The sequence below is a fragment of the Oppia nitens genome, unplaced genomic scaffold (assembly GCF_028296485.1).
Source record: "Oppia nitens isolate AA-2021 unplaced genomic scaffold, nextdenovo-longstitch-racon4-pilon3 scaffold26_pilon_pilon_pilon, whole genome shotgun sequence".
NCBI classification, from domain to species: Eukaryota; Metazoa; Arthropoda; class Arachnida; order Sarcoptiformes; family Oppiidae; genus Oppia; species Oppia nitens.
In genome coordinates, this window is record NW_026533206.1 from 902,973 (window position 1) to 924,334 (window position 21,362).

The window sequence follows — 21,362 nt, forward strand, 5'->3', positions numbered from 1 at the left end:
TTATTATTATTATTATTATATTGATTTTTAATTATTTGTCAATGATACTTAAAAAATAAATTATTTTTTTTGTAAAATTAAATTAAATTATTTTGTTATTTATTTTTTGATAAACAAAATTAAATTAGTTTTATATATATATATATATTGATTTTTATTTGTAAATTGTTTTTTTTATTATGTGTTTGTTATGATTGCTTTTTATCATATTTTTAAGTTTAAGTATTTTTTTAAAGTAAAATCAATAAAATAATTTACAAACAATTTGGTAAAATTTGAAAATTTTTGCCTTAAATTTTATGTATAGCTTTATTTAATTAAATAAAAAAAATATTTGATTGATTAAAATGCACTAATTTAGTACTAATTGTATAATAAATTTTATTTTATGTTTTTTGAGTTACAAAACATTTGAATTAAATCCTTGAATATCATAATATTAAACTAATTTTATTTTTTTATATATATATATAAATTTATATAATTAATAATACTGTATATATTTTGTATAGAGATTTCAATTAAGATATATATGGATTGATTTATGTTAAACTATTTCTAGTATTTTTCACGTTTAAAAACTAAAAAAAACTAAAATAAAATAAAACTACTAATTAAAAATGCATTTTGTGTTTTTGTTTGGAGAAAAATTTAGATATTATTTTATAATAACAACAATTTTATTTTATGTTAAAAAACTATATAATAATATTTTAACATAAAATCAAGGCTTAGAAAATCCAAACACAAATAATTGGCACCAAAATTATTATTATTATTATTATTATTATTATTATTATTATATATATAAAATTGAAATTTATTTTATCAAAAATTTTTATTTAAAAAAAAAATTATTGCGATTCTTGTCATATGTTGTTATCATTTCATTCTCAATAAATCCAATGAATATTCAAAACTCGTATTTTTATTTGATTTTATGTTTTTTTATGAAAAAAAAATTTTTGAACCAAACTTTTACTTAAAATTGTTTATTATTATTATTATTACGGGTACGACAAGGACAGTATGATTTTTTAAATGGTCCGACACTGGGGGGGAGGAGGGGGAAGTCACCTGTTTGTATAGCCAATCGGATGCTTTATTATTATCATAACATACCCCCGTCCCTAAGCCCCGGGTACTACTGATGGTGACTACCATTAGCACCGATACTAGTAGTAGTAGTGGTGACCCCAGTAGTAGACAACTTGTTATTATATATATATACTGTATATACAGTATATATATTAGAAATATTTGTCATTTAGGGAAAAAAAATTTTTTTGGTGACTATTTTGTGTGCGAAATAAAAAAACTTGTTGACAAAAATATTTAATACATATATACAGTATATATATATAATATTTATTTAATTAAGACTCTAATATATTATAGACTCTCTCTCTCTCTCTCTCTCTCTCTCTCTCTCTCTCTCTCTCTCTCTCTCTCTCTCTCTCTCTCTCTCTCTCTCTCTCTCTCTCTCTCTCTCTCTCTCTCTCTCTCTCTCTCTCTCTCTCTCTCTCTCTCTCTCTCTCTCTCTCTCTCTCTCTCTCTCTCTCTCTCTCTCTCTCTCTCTCTCTCTCTCTCTCTCTCTCTCTCTCTCTCTCTCTCTCTCTCTCTCTCTCTCTCTCTCTCTTTCTCTCTCTATTTAAAAGTAATTTATTTTTGTGAAAAAGCTATAGACATATATAAAGTACAGTAACTAAATATCAATCAATGTTTTATGTGTAATACTTTTTATTTAAAAAAAAAACTATATATATATTTGCAGTGATTATATGGTTTCAAAAGATATATATATATAACTTATAAGTCATATAACTTATAATACTGTAAATATATATATATAATTCAATTTAGTAAATAAAATAAATATCCAACAAATTTTTTACCAATTTTTGTACAACAATTTATATTAAATAAAATATATTTATATATATATATATTTAAAAAATTAGAGCAAAATAAACTAATAAATAAATAAATAATAAAAATGGTTATTGAAGTAAAAGATTTGGTAAGTTATTTCCTTAAATTTAATAATAATAATAATATATTTAATATATAATAGTATAGTTTATATATATATATATATATATATATATATATAGATTATTTCATAATAATATTTTTTGACACATTTTATTTGTACACAAAAATAAAAACATTTTCACACTTTTATAACAAGCTATTGATGACTATATAAATGTTTTTAATAAATATATTTAAGAGAAACTATTTATATATATATATATTAATACTAATATTGAAGTCAATTATTTATGAAATAAAATAAAATATTTATTAATAATTTATAAAAATATATATATATAATTATAATGCAATTGTATAAAAGTATTTTAGTTTTAAATGTTATAAATTTATAATTTTAAAAAAAAATTATTTGTTTCATAAAAACTAATACTAATAATTAGTTTTATAAATAAAATTTAAATAATTATAATACTAAACTAAAACAACAATATTATTGTTATTATTGTATAGCTAAAATTAATTAGCAAATAAACAATTATTTTTATATATTTTTTGTGAATAATTATATACCCACTGGTTAATTATTTATTCAACAATATATATTTATAGTTAGTTATTATTATAAATAAACCTAGATAAATTTTATTTTATTTTTTACATCCAATTAATTATAACCTTTACTGTAATTGTAAAACATAACAATAATTAACAGTATTATTATTATTATAGAGTTTCTAAATATATATATTTATATATATATATTTAATTAGTATAAAACATTTCAAATGTATTATAAAAATTTTTTTTATTGGTTTTATTAGAGAAAGAGATTTAATTTTAGATTTCAATAATATTTTATTAATATATATATATAAATATATATGTCTGGGATGTCTGATGAAATTTATCATTAAAATTACTAATAAATAAATTAATTTTTAATCATATATTTTCAAAATATTAAGGTCAATAAAACCCATTTATACTATTATATATATATATATATATTATTTAATTACATACAAAATATCTATACTATACAGACAAACAGGGTGTATTTTAATTATACATTATTATTATTATTATTAGTATTATTTAATTTTTTATTAATAAATAATTATAATTTTTATTAGCGTTAATGACATAAAAATACTTTATATATATATATATCCATAGACTTAACATAGATTTAATTGTAACTACAATTTAAAAAAAACAAAAATTTTAATTTAAAACAAATAATTAAATAATTAAAGGCAATGCTAGAAACAAATCCCTATATATATTGATAAATTAAATGTATTAAATAAATTAAATATATATAAATTTATTTTAAATAGTAGTAAACATAATGTTTTAAGTCTCTATAAATTTTTTTTTTAATTTTATTAATAGACTATAAAAAAAACTTATTTAGGATTTTATTTTTGAATAAAAAAATATCCAATAATTCTAAATAATATTATTATTAACTGTTAATTAATAACAAACAAACAAAAAGTGTTGTTTTTATTTAACTATAGTATTATAATTAATTAGTAATTAATTTCTATATATGTGTTGAAAAAATTTAATTAATTATTTATATATATATATATATATATATATATAAACTAATCATTGAATTCAATTGATTCAATCAATAATAGATTATTAATACACGTGAAAGTGTGACAAAATCATCGGAAGTCATACATATTGAGGACAAACAACAACCTACCCGTCCATTAATTGCCGGCCAGGAAGTAAAGTGTGGGCACAATCACTATATTATGGATAATTTAGATGATTTAGCCAACAGTACTGTTAATGTTATATTTACCCTAAAGGAAAAGGTGGGCGCACTGGTAGATGTATTGCAATTATTTAAGGTACGTGTCCTGCTTATGTATGTATATATATATAATCGGTAACTGGGTATGTGTGCTATACTGTATTTATTATAAGTTTAGTCTAGTCTAAAAAAATAATATATATATTTTTTAAATTAATAAAAAAAGTATAGTTAGTTTGCTAATGTAATCATAGATTAAATTTTTTAATTATTTATTATTAAATTATTTTATTATTAGTTTATTATTAGTTTACTATTAGTTTACTATTAGTTTACTGTTAGCTTATTATTAATTTACTATTAGTTTACTATTAGCTTATTATTAGTTTATTGTTAGTTTTTTTTTAATTTTAAATATATTTAAATATTTAATTTATTGTATAAAATAAATAAAAATTAATAAAATTAATATTATTTTCAAAAAATTAATTTACTTAATACTGTAGTTTATTTTCATTACAAGTAATATATTTGCAAAAAAAAAGTTTTAAAAAAAATAAATAATATACATATACTGTGTTAATACAGTAGTAGTAGTAATACAAACATTAAAAAAAAATTATAGACTATTTACTACTACTACTTGTCTATACTATAAATTAAACCCTAATATAATACCCGATATAATTAAATCCCAATTATTTTAAAAAAAAAAAAATAAACCTCATATCTATCCTGTAGTCTAACTAAGCGCTTATGTATCTGTTTTTTATGTGTCTTAAATTCAAGGATAATGGTGTAAATCTATACCGCATTGAATCCCGTTCCTCCAAACGATTCAAAGATGACTATGAATTCCTGGTTGAATGTTGTCCGGGACAGGGCCTGAATCGGGCACTCGAAGATATTGAACCCCTAACCCATTATTTGCAACTGATATCCAGGGATCAATCCCAAACAGATATACCTACTGTTCCCTGGTTTCCCAATCGTATCAAAGATTTGGATCAATTTGCCGATCATATACTATCCTATGGATCGGAACTGGATGCCGATCATCCCGTATGTATAGTACCGATAGATTTTAATTGTTTTTTTAAAAAAAATAATTAACAATAAATTTAATATAATTTTTTGTTTGTTTGAAAGTTTAAAAAAAAAATCTTTTTTAAATAACTATTGATATATTAGTTTATGTATGTATGTGTGTGTGTGTGTGTGTATGTATAAATCTATGTGTGTGTATATGTGTATGTATGAATCTATCTATATATATATATATATATGTGTGTGTGTGTGTGTGTTTATGTATGTGTATGTTTGAATCTATGTGTGTGTGTGTGTGTGTGTGTGTGTGAGTGTAAGTGTGTATGTATATATGTGTGTGTGTCTATATATTTATGAATCTATGTGTATGTATGTGTGTGTATGTGTGAGTGAGTGAGTGAGTTAGTATCACTTAAACAATTATTAATTAAAATTTTAAAATTTTATAACTAATTATATACTTAAATCACTCGACACACTACTTAAACTAACACTAACACTGAGAGTCAATTTTATCATATATTTTTAGAGATAAAAAAAAATTAAGTTAATATCAGTTTATTATTATGAAATTATTATTATTATTATAATTATTATTAGTTTTATTTCTAATCTACTAATAATTAAAAAAAAACTTAAGATTATTATTTTTTTATATAAAAAAAATATTATTTATATTATAATTATTTTATTTTGTAATTATAAATATTATATATATATATATATACTGTTTATATAGGGTTTTACTGATCAAAAATATAGGGCTCGGCGTAAATATTTTGCAGATCTGGCCTTCAATTATAAACAGTAATACATTTTTTATATTTATATATATATATATATATCTATAGTTTTTTACTATTAATAATAATACTTTCAATACCTAACCCACCCACCCACCCCCCGCCCGCCCAGTGGCCAACGGTTACCGCATATCGACTATACCGCTGAGGAAACGGCTACCTGGGGTAAGGTATTCAAAAATCTGGTTAAACTCTATCCAACCCATGCCTGCCGTGAACACAATCATATATTTCCCTTAATGATTGAAAACTGTGGCTATCGGGAGGATAATATACCACAACTGGAGGATGTATCGAATTTTTTGAAAGGTTAGACCCCCCCCTACTACATACCTGAGCCCCCCCCATCATATAATCTAACGGGTATTCTCTATTAATTAGACTCAACCGGATTCATACTCAGGCCAGTGGCCGGACTGTTGAGTTCACGCGATTTTCTGGCCGGCTTAGCCTTCCGGGTGTTTCACTCGACACAGTATATACGGCACCCGTCGATGCCATTGTATACACCCGAACCTGATGTTTGCCATGAACTCCTCGGGCATGCCCCTCTATTTGCCGATCCTAGTTTTGCCCGTTTTAGCCAGGAAATCGGTCTGGCCTCTCTGGGCGCACCCGACGAATACATTGAAAAGTTGGCCACTTGTTACTGGTTTACCATTGAGTTTGGTCTGTGTCGGCAGCAAAACCAGTTGAAAGCATACGGTGCCGGCCTATTGTCAAGCTATGGTGAACTAGAGGTTAGTTAGAGTTAGGCTATTATGGTATTTGTTTATTAATATGTTTGGTTTTCGTTGGGTGTGTAGTACTCCCTGAGCGGCAAACCAGATATACGGCCATTTGATCCGTACGTTACCGGCTCGCAAAAGTATCCCATAACACAATACCAGCCCATCTACTATCTGGCCGATAGTTTCGATGATGCCCAACAAAAATTAAGGTATGGTATGCACCATTACATACCTTACCCTACCTCCCAACCCCCAACCCCCTAACCCCCCAGGTATTTAGTTAACCAGTTTATGCTGCACAGGGAGTTTGCCTCATCAATTCCCCGGCCATTTACCGTACGTTACAACCCATATACACAAAGTGTTGAAATACTTAATTCAAAAGTCCAATTGGAAACTATGGCCCAAAATATACAAAGTATTTAAAAAATTTTATTTATTTTTTTAAAAAATTATAATAATAAATATTTTTTTGTTATTAAAATAATAATTAATTTTTATTTATTTATTAATTAATAATTAATTCAAAATTATTTTTTAGGTGAAGTTCAACTACTGGTGGACGCCATGAAAAAAATTCATTAATTATTATTATATATATATATTGTAATAATAATAATAATTGTTATATGAATTGTTACAATATTTTTGTTGTTGTTGTAAAACACACTTAATTTTTAACTTTCAATTTGTTTTTTTAAATATAATTTTTAACTTTATTTTATTATAATTTTTTAAAAATATATAAATACCATATTATTATTATTTTGTTATAATTATCTATTTTTTAAAAAAATACTATTGATTATAATTGATTATAAAATTAATTATGTTATTACTTTTAATCATTATTATTAAACCGGTATTAATTGAAAAAATTTTACTAATAATTTATAATATTTTTTTATATTTATAAATAAATTTACTTGTAATTTGAATTGAATAATAATAATAATAATAATTTTTTAAAAAGATATCTATAATTATTCAGTACTTATTTATTATTTATTTTATATATATATATATGAATTATGACAACAATAATATGTTATCTCATATACTGTATAAGTATTTATTAGTTACTATAATATTATTATTATTGTTTAATATTATTTCATTAAATTTCAAAATACATTACTTATTAAGTATATAAACTACTTATCAGACAATAGTAATGAAATTAAATAAAACAAAACATTTTTCAATATAACTGAGGATTACTATTGTTTAATGAAATAAAATATAATAATAAAATGTCAAAAATCAATTGAAAAACAATTTTTTTTAATATCAACTAAACTACTAGAAAATTTCAAGGAAAACACTTTTATAATCACAATATATATATATAAATTATATATAATATTATAGATTATATTATAGTATTTTTACACATAAATAAAATCATATCACAATTATATGTCTAAATTTTATTATAAACGTAAAAATATATTCAATATTATTATATATATATATATATATATATATATCTTATATATATTTCACAATAAAAATTGGGATTAATTTCCAGGATTTGACTCTTCAAAAAAAATATATATTATAAACTTATATATATATATATATATATAAATGTCCATTATATTAATATATTTATCTGATTACTAATGAAACTAATATCTAATATTATTAATAATAATAATGTCTTATATATTATCAAATTATTATAGATTATTAATTACTATTAATATTAATATACAATCATAGTATCCTAGTATATAGATATATAGATATAAGTATTGAATATATATTATCAATATATATATATATATATATATGCTTTTAGTACTAATAAAAATAATATATAAGATAAACAAAACAAAATAACAAAAAAAAATTAGGTTAGTATATATATATAAATATAAAGTAACTAATATTTAATTATTATTATTTAGTTAGTTATAGTTTATTTATTTTTTTAAAAAAAATAATTTTTTTTATTATAGACAAAAAAAAATGTTAAAAAATTGTCTATTATTGGGTTCCGTACTTATAGTATGTTTGGGTCAACTAAATGCTGTATTGGACCCAAAAGTTGTCTGCTATTATGAGTATTGGTGTAAGTTTTTTATTAGTAAAAATTATATGATTGATATTTAATTAAAAATTAAAAATTATTATTATTATTGATTATATAGATGCCTACCGTACCGGTGCTAAAGATGGCAAAATGACTGTCGATGATATCGGTAATTATAAAAAAAAATTATTTTTTAAAAAAATATATTATTAATAATATACTAAAACTTTTTTTTATTGAAATTTGTTTTTAATTAAATTTTTAATTAATTATTAATTATAATTAGATAGCACATTGTGTACGCACATTGTCTACAGCTATCAGGGCATCGATACCGATCTGACCGTCAAAATTATGGACCCCTGGCTAATGAAAGATAAACGTAATTGAAATTATTTAATTAATTAATAATAATTATTATTATTTATTAAATAATAATAATAATTAATTAATTATTGCATAATAATAATTAATTATTAAATAATAATAATTATTATTCATTTATTATTTAATAATTAATTATTATTATTATTATTTAATAAACAATTCATTATTATTATTATTTAACAAATAAATAAATTGTTTATTAAATAATAATAATAAGTAATTAGATATTAAATAATAATTATTTATTCATTAAATAATAATAATTAATTGTTTATTAAATAATAATTATTTATTTATTAATTATAAAAAAACTAGATGACCTGGAACATTTTGCCAAAAACAAGGGTCACGCCAAGGCTATGGTAGCCATCGGTGGCTGGTCAGGCTCCGGGCCCTATCAGCAAGTGGTCAGTACGCCAGCCAATCGCCAAACGTTTGTCTCAAGTGTTGTTAGCTATTTGAAAACCTACAATCATGACGGCCTGTTCCTCGACTGGTCAGGTATTACCTATTCGGATGACTTCCTCGAGCTTCTCCATCTACTGCACCAGGAGTTTCAACCCAATCATTGGACATTGGGTTTGACACTACCGTCGGTTATACCCAAAGATTTCAAGACAGACAAAGTTGATCCGTAAGTATAGCTCATATACCGTATATGTTGTATATAAATGTCTTAATATATTAATATATTTATTATATCTGATTACTATTGAAACTAATATCTAATGATGATAATAATAATAATGTCTTATATATTATCAAATTATTATCAGATTATTAATTACTATTAATATTAATATACAATCATAGTATCCTAGTATATATATATATATATATATATATATATATATATAGATATAAGTTTATATATATATATATATATATATTATCAATAGTTTTTAGTACTAATAAAAAATATTATTATTTAGGATAAACAAAACAAAACAAAAAATAGATATATATTTACATAAGTGATCTGTAATCTAACGGTGCAATTAAATTTAACTATAATTTTTTTATGTCTATTTGGACAGTTATATCGATTTGATTGCCATCCAGACCTATGATTTTCATGGCAGCTGGGAAATGGAGGTCGGCCTACAAGCACCGGTAACATGGCAGGTATGTATTGTTTTGATTTTTTAGTTTAATTAACTATTAATTAACTAATTAATTAATATTATTTTTTATTTTATTAATTATCATATAAATTAGTTGGACGTAATGAGCGAATGGTTCAAATCGGGTGCCACTATGGATAAGCTATTGGTTAGTTAGTTAGTTAGTTAGTGTGTGTCCTAACCTAACCATAACCACCCCACCCACACACCCTACCCCATAATATAACTTTTTAATTATCTATATTTATTAATAAAAAAAATAGTTGACAATACCTTTCTACGGACATACCTGGTTGTTGGCCGATGAGTCTAAATCGGAACCTGGCGACAAAGCTACCGGTGCCGGACCTGCCGGACCTATTACCCAATCGCCCGGTAAACTTGGCTACAATGAGGTATAACCCAATATCTATCTATATATATATATATCCTCATAACCCCATCATCTAATTATTTTCGTCGGGGGACAGTTATGTCGAATGGTCAAAGATGAACCAATCGGTTGGGATGCGCACCGGGATGAAAAAGAGGCCGAAATCTATATTGTACACAAAAAAGAGTGGATAACCTACGAGGATGTTAAATCATGCGAGTCTAAGACACACTTGGCTACCAGCTTAGGGTACGGTGGTGTCGTAGTCCAGGCCCTATCCAATGAGGACTACCGGGGCGAATGTGGCGACAAATATCCACTGTTGAAAGCGGTCAACAAAGGTCTGGATAAAACCCCGGTAACACCGCCTACACATCCACCCCATCCAACCGAACCAACTCAGCCGACACCCGATCCCTCGCGTATATGCAAAAAGTCCGGTATATTCAAGGATCCGCACGATTGCCACAAATATCATGTCTGTGAGGAACTGTTCCCCGGTATCTACTCGGATGAGGTCAAGACATGTCCGAAAGGTGAAGGTTTTGATGAAACTACACTCAAATGTATCGATCAGACCAAAGTACCCGGTTGTCAGTGAATAAGGGGATAGGGATGGGGACAGTAGTGTTTTTTTTATGGGGGGACAGTTGTTTGTAATTATAATTGATAGCCAAACAAAAAAAAAGTTATTATTATTATTTGTTTTTTTTCTATTTTGTTGTATTTTTTTGTGGTAACAAACATGTGATATACTATTAATATTATAATAATAATTATAACTAAAATCAATAAAATTGAAAAATAAAAAATTTGTTTTATTAATTTGCATAAATTTTTTTTGAGATTTTTTTTAAAAATTTATTTATTTAATTTATATTTAGTGTTTTTTGGTTATTATTTTATATGATTAATGATTACAGTTTATATTAATTAATTATAATTAATTGCATTTATTAAATCTATAAAATAATATTTTATTTTATTTTAAGTATCACTTAATAGTAATTATTTGATGATATATAGGATATATAAAATATATTGATAATAATAATAATTGTTTAGTAAGTTTTATTATACATTTAAAATAAATATATATATATTTCAAATAATAGATATAAAAATATATTATTTATTATTTGTTAATATTTTTGTGTTGCAATATGCACTTAATATACAGTATATAACAATAGTAATTAAAATAATAATAACTTTAAAAAAAACATTTAATTAAATAAAAATAACAATAACTAGTATTTTTTGAATGTTATTATATATTGTATAGAAAATTTATTTAATAACATCACTTAGTTATCACTATAATAATAATAATAATAATAATAATAATAATAATAATAATAATAGCTTTAATTATTATTATAAAAGTTATTATTATTATAATAAAAGTTATTATTATTAGTATTATTATTATTATTATTATTATTATAAAACATAATATAAGTTAACTTAATATATTCTATTATAATAATAATAATAATAATAAAAACTAATATAAATATAAAAAATAATAATAAATATTTTATACAAATAAACATTAATTAAAAAAATAATAATTCCCTAGATACAAATAGTTAAAAATTTCAATTTTTTAAAAAAAATTATTTTAAAAAATATTACCATGTTGCCCAGAAAAAAATCTAAAAATAATTTCTAAAAATTTTAAAGTAAATATAAGGCTATCTATAAGATTTTAAATTTAAATCCTAGACTAACGTTACATAAGTTACACGTATTAATAAATTATTTAACTTTACATTAAACTCGACAATTAAAATCAAAAAATTCAAACAACCAAGTTCATTTATTGAATTTTTTTTTTGATCATTTAACTAAACAATCATGATAATTTTAAAAATATTTAATTTAACTAAATTTTTTTTCATATATTAATTATATTTATATTATTAATATATATTTTTAAATTTTTTATTCTAAAATGTTTTTTAACTAACAATTTATTTTAGTAAATAAATTATTATTGTTAATAAATTTATTATTCAACTTTAAATTATGAATTATTATCCCAAATAGATAATAATTAAATATATTTTATAAATAAAAAAATAACTAAAATTCATAAATTAATTAACAGTCAAATTTTATACTAATAAGTAATGATAAGATTATTGATAATATTTTAAAATTTAAATCCTGAATTAAATTTACATAAATCATTTAACAATCAAATTTTTAACTAATTATATAAAATTTTGTTAATTTATTTTAGATTTACAATTATATACACAACACACAAAATTAAAATACAAAATAATCATTATTAAACAAATTATCTAGGTACAAAAGTTATTATATTTTTTGTAATTTATTATAGTTTAGGTTAAAACAGAAAAAATGAAAATTTATGATTTTACACAACAAAAAAAATATGTTAGACAACATTACAAATATTATATTTAAAAAAAATTTTGTTTTTATTAAATACAAGTATAACAACAATAATAATCAGATAAATTATTTAATTAAATTAAATAAAATTAGACAACTAAAATTTTTAGAGCTATTATAATATTTTTATAAATTTTATCATTTTTTATTATTTATATATATATATATATATAATAAATATATTATTTAAAAGTGAAAATTTTGTATAGTAACATAATAAGTAAATTTTCAACAAAAACAACCTAGTGAATTTTTATGATAGTTTTATTATATTTATTAAACAATCATAATAATTTTTTTTAATATTAATTAATATTAATTAAGTTTTACATAAATTTATTTGTTAAAATAATATTAAAATTTATTAATATTTTTGTACTGTAGTAATGGATATTTATACTTAAAAAACTATATATATATATAAATGTAAATATTTATATATTTATATGATATAATTAGTAATTTTTAAATTAAAAAATAAAAAAAATAAAAAAATATCTGGTAGATAATTATTAAATTCATAACTTTAATTTAAATAATTTTTGAAATTAATTTATATATTAAATAATTATTTTTCTATTATCTTAAAAACATGAATATCGAAATTAATAACCTTTTTTTAATTAATATTAAAAAAATGATCAATTGTTATGTCAATTAGTGTTTGCATTAAATTAAAAGATTTTTTTTCAAGTTTTTTAAAAAACAATTAATTTGTTAATTATTGTTATAATATTAACTAAAAATAAAATGTACTAAATATAAGAAACCAAATTTGGCCAAAAAAAATGTTGAAAATGGTGTAAATTTCTAATTGATTTTTAACTAAAAAATTGTTTTAAAAAAATATTAATTAATAAATCTAGTTTTACTTATAAAAATTATTTATCGGTATGAGATATTTATTTATTTTTTTTTAAAAATACGTTATAATTAACAAAATTTATTTAATACATAAATTATTATTAAATAAATTTTTGCTAAAAGATTTATTTTTTTGTTATTGTTTTTAAGCTAATTATTAATTAATTTATTATATTTAATTAGTTTACAATTGTATTGTAAATCTGGTATAATATTATATCGTGAAAAAATAAAATAAATAAAATATAAATATAATAAATATTTTTTTTAAAAAAATATTACTAATATAATAATAATAATACCAATAAATATAATTTAAAACTTTATGTAATTAATTTAAACGATTTAAATGTATTATTTTATCTTTAAATTTTTTTTAAGTCTATATATAACATTTTTTGAAAACCATGTTATTTATTAAAATAATTGTATATAAAATATTATCATTAATTTAATTCAAATATTATACATGTATATTGATATTATTAATTAATGTGGGGTTAATCTAAGTATAAAATATTTATAAATTATATATATATAGATTATATACTGTATATATATATATAAATATATATATATTGTATATTAATATTATTAAACTAAAGTAATTACTGTAATATTATTAATAAATAAAATTTTAATTTTGTTTTTATTGTTATTATAAATTATTTCATTAATTAATTGCAATTTATTAAATGTATTAATATTTTTATATAAAAAAAAAGTTAGTATTAATACTTTATGATAAGATATATATTGAAATATAAATAATATATATATATATATATATTGAAATATAAATAATATATATATATATATATTGTATATATATATTGATATTATAATTGTTTAGTAAAAGTTTCATCAAAAATATATATATATATATATATATATATATATATATATATATATATATTATATATTTCAAGTTAATAATGTATTGATAAAAGTATTTAATAATATATACTATATAATACTTTAAATAAATATTGCAAAATATTTTTCAACATATTTTTAATTGTTTTGTTATTATTATTAACTATAATAATAATAGTAACAATAATAACACTGTAAATATTAAATAGCAAATAAATAAATAAAGTAAATAATATAGTAGTAGTAATTTAATTAATTAAATAAATAAAACTTTCAACAAAATAAATAATATTTCAAAAGTGTTTTTTTAAATATATATAAAAAATATTGTTTTCATTTTAATTAAATGAAATTTTTTGTTTCTCAATAACTGTTTATTTGATAAACATTTATATTGTTGTTATTGTAAACCAATTTCATTATATAATACACACACACAACAAAAATAATATTATATTTAGTTTTAATAGCAATAAATAAAATTATTGTGAATTAAAATCAATAATAAAATATAATTTTCTAAGATTATTATATTATAGTTTACCTTGAAGTGTTTTTTTTTATTATTATCTCATAATTGTAAATAATATGTGTTTTGTTATCAACAATTGTTTTCAATATCATCTAAATATGTGTCCGGGTATTTTCTAGTGTGTACTTCAATTTAAGTGTGTATGTGTATGTGTATGTGTATGTGTATGTGTATGTGTATGTGTATGTGTGTATGTGTTTGAGTATCTGTATGTATGTGTGTGTATGTGTGTGTATGTGTGTGTATGTGTGTGTATGTGTGTGTGTATGTGTGTGTGTATGTGTGTGTATGTGTGTGTATGTGTGTATGTGTATGTGTATGTGTATGTGTATGTGTATGTGTATGTGTATGTGTATGTGTATGTGTATGTGTATGTGTTTGAGTATCTGTATGTATGTGTGTGTATGTGTGTGTATGTGTGTGTGTGTGTATGTGTGTGTATGTGTGTGTGTGTGTGTGTATGTGTGTATGTATCTATATGTGTGTTTGTATATGTTAATGTATGAGTGTATATTTTTGTTTATATATACATTAATTATACACAAATGAATAATTAAATTTTTCAAATTTACGACATTAACAGTTAAACTATTATTAATAGTCTAAAAATTTTAAATTAAATTTTAGGAAAACTAACAAACAAAATGCAAAAATCTATTTAATTGATTGAATTACAGTAAAATATTGCACAATATTTTCAAAATTACTTAAATACTATATTTTGTATAAATAATTTATTTTGTTTTTTTTAAAAATAGTTTATTTATTAAAAGGTTAATTCTATTAATCTAATCAACAACAAAAAAATTAAATGCTATTAATTATTGTTATTAACTTTGACGTAATAAACAATGTCAAAAAATATTTTTTAATATAATTTTTCAAATTAATTATGAACTATCAAAACATTTTAATCATATTTTAATATATATAGTTTAGTTTTTATTTATTTTTTTAAAAAAATTAATGTAATCTAAATCATAATTAATCTTTTAAAAATTAGCAGATTATTAACACACATATATACACACACACACACACATACATACACATACATACACATACATACACATACATACACATACATACACATACATACACATACATACACATACATACACATACATACACATACATACACATACATACACATACATACACATACATACACATACATACACATACATACACATACATACACATACATACACATACATACACATACATACACATACATACACATACATACACATACATACACATACATACACATACATACACATACATACACATACATACACATACATACACATACATACACATACATACACATACATACACATACATACACATACATACACATACATACACATACATACACATACATACACATACATACATACACACACACACACATACACACACACACATACACACACACACACATACATACACATTACATATCACGTACTTTATCATACAATTAGGTGTAAAAATATTTATACCAAAAAAAATATATCTTTCAAAAAATTATTATTAAATACTGTAATACTGTCTATTATTTAGCATCTATTAGTTTATTTCATATAAATTATTTATCTATATAACAAAACTGTACAAGTTGAATTAGTTTTATTGTTGATAACTAATGCTTTTTTATTATAATCTAATAATATCTTTAAAAAGGTTGAAAAAACAGTGATTTTTTTGGTTTAACAAATAATTTCAAGTAATATTTATGTAGAAAACATAGTTTTTAAACCAGGATTTAATGAGTATTATTAGTATATTAGTTATAAACAAAAAAACAATAGTTTATTATATATATATACAGTATATATATTGAAGATAACTATTTATCAGTTAAATTATTAATTTTTTTTGTGTGTAATAATTAATGTTAACTGATATATTAAATATATTATATATTAGCTAATAATAATTATCGATTACATTAATTACATGATATTTTAAGTGTAATATATAATATATTATACAATATATATATATATATATATTTTCTAAGAAATATTACACAATTAAATAGACTTATTTAATACACTTATTTAATATTTGATATCAAATAATAATAATAATTATTAATTATAATAATACAATATCTTTATCCAATTATATATTATATTTTCCACATAATAGTTAGTATTATTTAGTTGTAATAATCAAAAATAATTAACTAATAATTTTTTTTAGTGATAATAACTGTCACAATATTCAACTCAACAAATTAGCTGACAATATGTAATAATATAATTATTACTAATTATTATTATTATTATTATTATTATTACTATTAATTATCTCAATGTCAAGGATTGCCTATCAATTTAGTGATGTATATAAAAGCTATCGATTTTTTCAATAGGTTTTCAATATTAGTCGTATTTTTTTTTATTAATTATTAATTAATTTATATTTTTTTATATATTATTATTATTTTTTTTAAACAAAATGTTAAAATCTTGTCTTATATTATGTTCAATACTCTATTGTTTTGGACAAATCAATGCCGTATTAGATCCTAAAGTTGTCTGTTATTATGATAATTGGCGTAAGTTTTTAATAAAATTAATTAATTTTAGAGAGAAAATTATATAAAAAAAAATAAATTAATTAATTTAAAAATAATTTTTAAAAATATTATTTTATTTTATTATTTTAAACAAATATGTAGTCACTTGGCGTACGGATGAATCAAAAATAACTGTCACTGATGTCGGTTAGTATTGTGTTATATATATATATATATATATAAAACATTAATTAAATTTAATAATTGTTATAATTAATTAATTAATAACTAAATAAATAATTAATTTACATATAACAATTAATTTGTTAAGAAATAATTATGTTATATACTGTATATACATATATGTTGTATATATATATATATAACATAATTATTATTAACTAATTAAAATAAAAAATTAAAATAAATTTTAAATATTTATTAATAATTTATTAATTAATTAATAACTTACTAAATAATTAATTATATATTACAATTAATTAGTTAATAATAATTATGTTTTATATATATATATATATATATATTGTAATTATATAATTATTATTAACTAATTAAATAAAAATTAATTTATATATATTAATATATATTATTGTTTACTATACCATATATATATATATATATAGACAGTACACTATGCACGCACATAGTCTATGGCTACCTGGGCGTTACATCCGGTAGTAAAATATTTATCGATGACCCGGACCTACTTATCAAGCGAAGTATGATTTTTTAATTAATTTTATATTATTATTATTATATATATGTATATAAATTTATTTTATTTTTTTTTAAAAAAAAACAGAGGACCTTGAACATTTTACCGGCAATAAGGGCTCGGCTAAGGCACTGTTATCTCTGGGCGGTTGGGGCTACTCCCAGGATCCGGACAAAAAAGATAACTGGGTTAGCAATCTACTCAATCACCCGGTTGCATTTGTTGACGATGTTATGGACTTTATGAAAACATACGGTTTCGATGGTATTACTATCGACTGGTCACGGGATGTCTGGACCGACTCGGATATGTCAGACTATGTTAAGGTATTGAAAGCCCTGAGATCGGAGTTCGGTACCCGATATACACTGGCCGTTACATTGGGTGCCACTACTGTACGCTATGATGTTAAAAGTGTTAGCGAGTAAGTGTACAGTACATACCTGTCCCCTATATTTTTGTGTTGTTTACTAATTATGTGTTATCATGTCTATATATAGGTTAGTCGACTTTATAACTGTCCAAACCATTGACTATCATGGCAACTGGGATGACTCGGTTGATTTTGCTGCGCCCATTGATTCCCAATTGACAACAATGAATCGTTGGTATACTGCCGGTGCCTCCCAGAGCAAATTGATTGTATGTATTACCCCCCCCCACACACACACACATACACACATATACACACATATACACACATACACATACACATACACATACACATACACATACACATACACATACACATACACATACACATACACATACACATACACATACACATACACATACACATACACATACACATACACATACACATACACATACACATACACACATACACACATACACACACACATACACAAAACAAATAATAATAATTAAAAAACTATATATCCATTTGTTTCTCTAGATGACTATACCATTCTATGCCCATACCTGGACCCTGAAAGACAGTACCCATTCGGAACCTGGTGCTCCAGCTAAGGGACCGGGAGTTGCCGGCCCGTGGACTAAAGCTGCCGGCAAATTGGGTTACAATGAGGTATTGAAATATTTTGTTGTTGTTGTTGTTGTTAACTATCAATCAATAATCCTAATTAACTAACCTAACCATAACCATCCTAATTAACTAACTAATCTAACTATCCTAATTAACTAACTAGCCTAACCGTCCTAATTAACTAACTAACCTAACCGTCCTAATTAACTAACTAACCTAACCATCCTAATTAACTAACTAACTTAACCATCCTAATTAACTAACTAATCTAACTATCCTAATTAACTAACTAGCCTAACCGTCCTAATTAACTAACTAACCTAACCGTCCTAATTAACTAACTAACCTAACCATCCTAATTAACTAACTAACTTAACCATCCTAATTAATTAACTAATCTAACTATCCTAATTAACTAACTAATCTAACCATCCTAATTAACTAACTAATCTAACCATCCTAATTAACTAACCTAATCGTCCTAATTAATAACTAACCTAACCGTCCTAATTAACTAACTAATCTAACCATCCTGCTTAATAACTAACCTAACCATATTAATTAATAACTAACATAACAATCCTAATTAACTAACTCCCCACCCCTACCCACCTATCAATAGATCTGCACCGGTATTATAGCCCATCCGAGTTCGTGGAAGATAACTCGGGACACCAAAAGCCAATCGATATACGCCGTCTACGGTGACCAATGGATCAGTTTCGAAGATCCCTTATCCTTGGAGGAGAAAACCCGATCGTCCACCAGCCAGGGTTACGGTGGCGTAACCGTACAGGCCCTGGAAAACGATGACTTCCGTAACCTATGTAACCAAGGAAAGTGGTCACTGCTGAAAGGTGTCCAAAAAGGATTGGATCGGACGCCGGTAACCCGACCACCCGTCACCGATCCGCCCATACCTACTAGCGATCCGACAGCTATCTGCAAATCGGAAGGCCTGTTCAAAGATCCTACCGACTGTCATGTCTATCATAATTGTATACAATATTTTCCCGGTGTCTATACGGATGAGATAAAACATTGCGATAATGGCCAGGGATTTGATGATAAACTAAAGAAATGTGTGGAAGAATCACTGGTTCCCGGATGTCATTGAAGAAGATCAATATCAATGGTGTTGTTGAAGACAATCATTGATTGATGGGTTAAACCAAACCAAACAAAAATCATAATCAAATCAAACCCAACAAAAAAAAATATATAATTTTTAGTTAATAACTATATATATATATAAAAAATATTATGTATATTAATTACATTTGTATTATACAGTATATATTAGTATAATATTAATTTTTTTTTTAATTAATTAATTATATACCAATTGAATTACTATTATTATTATTATTATTATTATTATTATTATTTTGTTTGTTTGTAGTAAACAATAATCAATAATATTATTATAATTAAAATAAAACTATTATAATTATATTTCCGGTATTATAATTTTTTGTGATATATATATAAGACAATTGATAGTTTAAAAACTATACTATTAATATATATATATAATTAAAACTTGATTTTTAACAAATTAAACTGTATTTATATAAAATTAATATATATTTATATTTATACTGTATATAACTATTAACCATTAATTGTATAGTTATTACCAAATTAACAATTAATAATAACAATTAAATATTAATTGAAATAAATCTATTTTTTATTTATTAATATAATTTATATATTTAAAAATTATACAATTTTTTTTAAATATTTGTGTCTCTCTCTCCTATTACAGTATTTACTTATTTTAAGTTATTATTATTATTATTATTATCAATAATAATAATATTTCATTTAGTAGTAGTAGTACTAGTAGTTAGTAATAGTATCAAAGTGTATAACATTTTTTCATAAATCTATGTATAATGAAAATAATTAATTAATTAATTAATAGTTCATTATTCAAAATAATAATTATAATAATATATAAAATTTTTGCTTTTTTAAAATCTATTCAATAAATTTATATATTTATCATATATATATATATATATATATATAATATATATCAGTGTGTATTAAACTAACAATTTACAATAATTAAATTTCATCATTAAATTTGTGTACATATATATATATA

The 21,362-nt window shown here is 21.9% G+C and overlaps 3 protein-coding genes across 3 annotated transcripts; all 3 read left to right on the forward strand.

Annotated features, from left to right (window-relative positions):
• Positions 1-1,990: 1,990 nt before the first annotated feature.
• On the forward strand, positions 1,991-7,017 carry LOC128954264 (protein henna-like). The gene is made up of 9 exons (XM_054299839.1): positions 1,991-2,020; positions 3,648-3,869; positions 4,562-4,834; positions 5,559-5,626; positions 5,735-5,931; positions 6,004-6,362; positions 6,429-6,562; positions 6,656-6,771; positions 6,895-7,017. Exons 1-9 carry the CDS (start codon positions 1,997-1,999, stop codon positions 6,936-6,938), a joined length of 1,437 nt encoding a protein of 478 aa, XP_054155814.1. The 5' UTR covers positions 1,991-1,996; the 3' UTR covers positions 6,939-7,017.
• Positions 7,018-8,317: 1,300 nt separating this feature from the next.
• LOC128954289 (chitinase-like mite allergen Der p 18.0101) lies at positions 8,318-11,099 on the forward strand. Its single transcript, XM_054299867.1, has 8 exons — positions 8,318-8,430; positions 8,510-8,560; positions 8,678-8,773; positions 9,094-9,412; positions 9,816-9,903; positions 9,997-10,050; positions 10,166-10,297; positions 10,373-11,099. Exons 1-8 carry the CDS (start codon positions 8,328-8,330, stop codon positions 10,874-10,876), a joined length of 1,347 nt encoding a protein of 448 aa, XP_054155842.1. The 5' UTR covers positions 8,318-8,327; the 3' UTR covers positions 10,877-11,099.
• A 6,327-nt stretch (positions 11,100-17,426) lies between these two features.
• LOC128954290 (chitinase-like mite allergen Der f 18.0101) lies at positions 17,427-20,582 on the forward strand. Its single transcript, XM_054299868.1, has 7 exons — positions 17,427-17,543; positions 17,667-17,711; positions 18,149-18,244; positions 18,328-18,664; positions 18,741-18,882; positions 19,157-19,288; positions 19,869-20,582. Exons 1-7 carry the CDS (start codon positions 17,444-17,446, stop codon positions 20,361-20,363), a joined length of 1,347 nt encoding a protein of 448 aa, XP_054155843.1. The 5' UTR covers positions 17,427-17,443; the 3' UTR covers positions 20,364-20,582.
• Positions 20,583-21,362: the final 780 nt, after the last annotated feature.

Excerpts from the sequence above, each read along its gene's own strand:
- LOC128954289 (XM_054299867.1), top strand. The coding sequence starts at position 8,328 with ATGTTAAAAAATTGTCTATTATTGGGTTCCGTACTTATAGTATGTTTG. Across the intron at positions 8,431-8,509 it reads CTGCTATTATGAGTATTGGT|ATGCCTACCGTACCGGTGCT; the intron begins GTAAGTTTTTTA and ends TTGATTATATAG. Across the intron at positions 9,904-9,996 it reads AAGCACCGGTAACATGGCAG|TTGGACGTAATGAGCGAATG; the intron begins GTATGTATTGTT and ends CATATAAATTAG.
- LOC128954264 (XM_054299839.1), top strand. The coding sequence starts at position 1,997 with ATGGTTATTGAAGTAAAAGATTTG. Across the intron at positions 5,932-6,003 it reads TGTATCGAATTTTTTGAAAG|ACTCAACCGGATTCATACTC; the intron begins GTTAGACCCCCC and ends TCTATTAATTAG. Across the intron at positions 6,363-6,428 it reads CAAGCTATGGTGAACTAGAG|TACTCCCTGAGCGGCAAACC; the intron begins GTTAGTTAGAGT and ends TTGGGTGTGTAG.
- LOC128954290 (XM_054299868.1), top strand. The coding sequence starts at position 17,444 with ATGTTAAAATCTTGTCTTATATTATGTTCAATACTCTATTGTTTTGGA. Across the intron at positions 18,883-19,156 it reads CCTCCCAGAGCAAATTGATT|ATGACTATACCATTCTATGC; the intron begins GTATGTATTACC and ends TTGTTTCTCTAG. Across the intron at positions 19,289-19,868 it reads GCAAATTGGGTTACAATGAG|ATCTGCACCGGTATTATAGC; the intron begins GTATTGAAATAT and ends ACCTATCAATAG.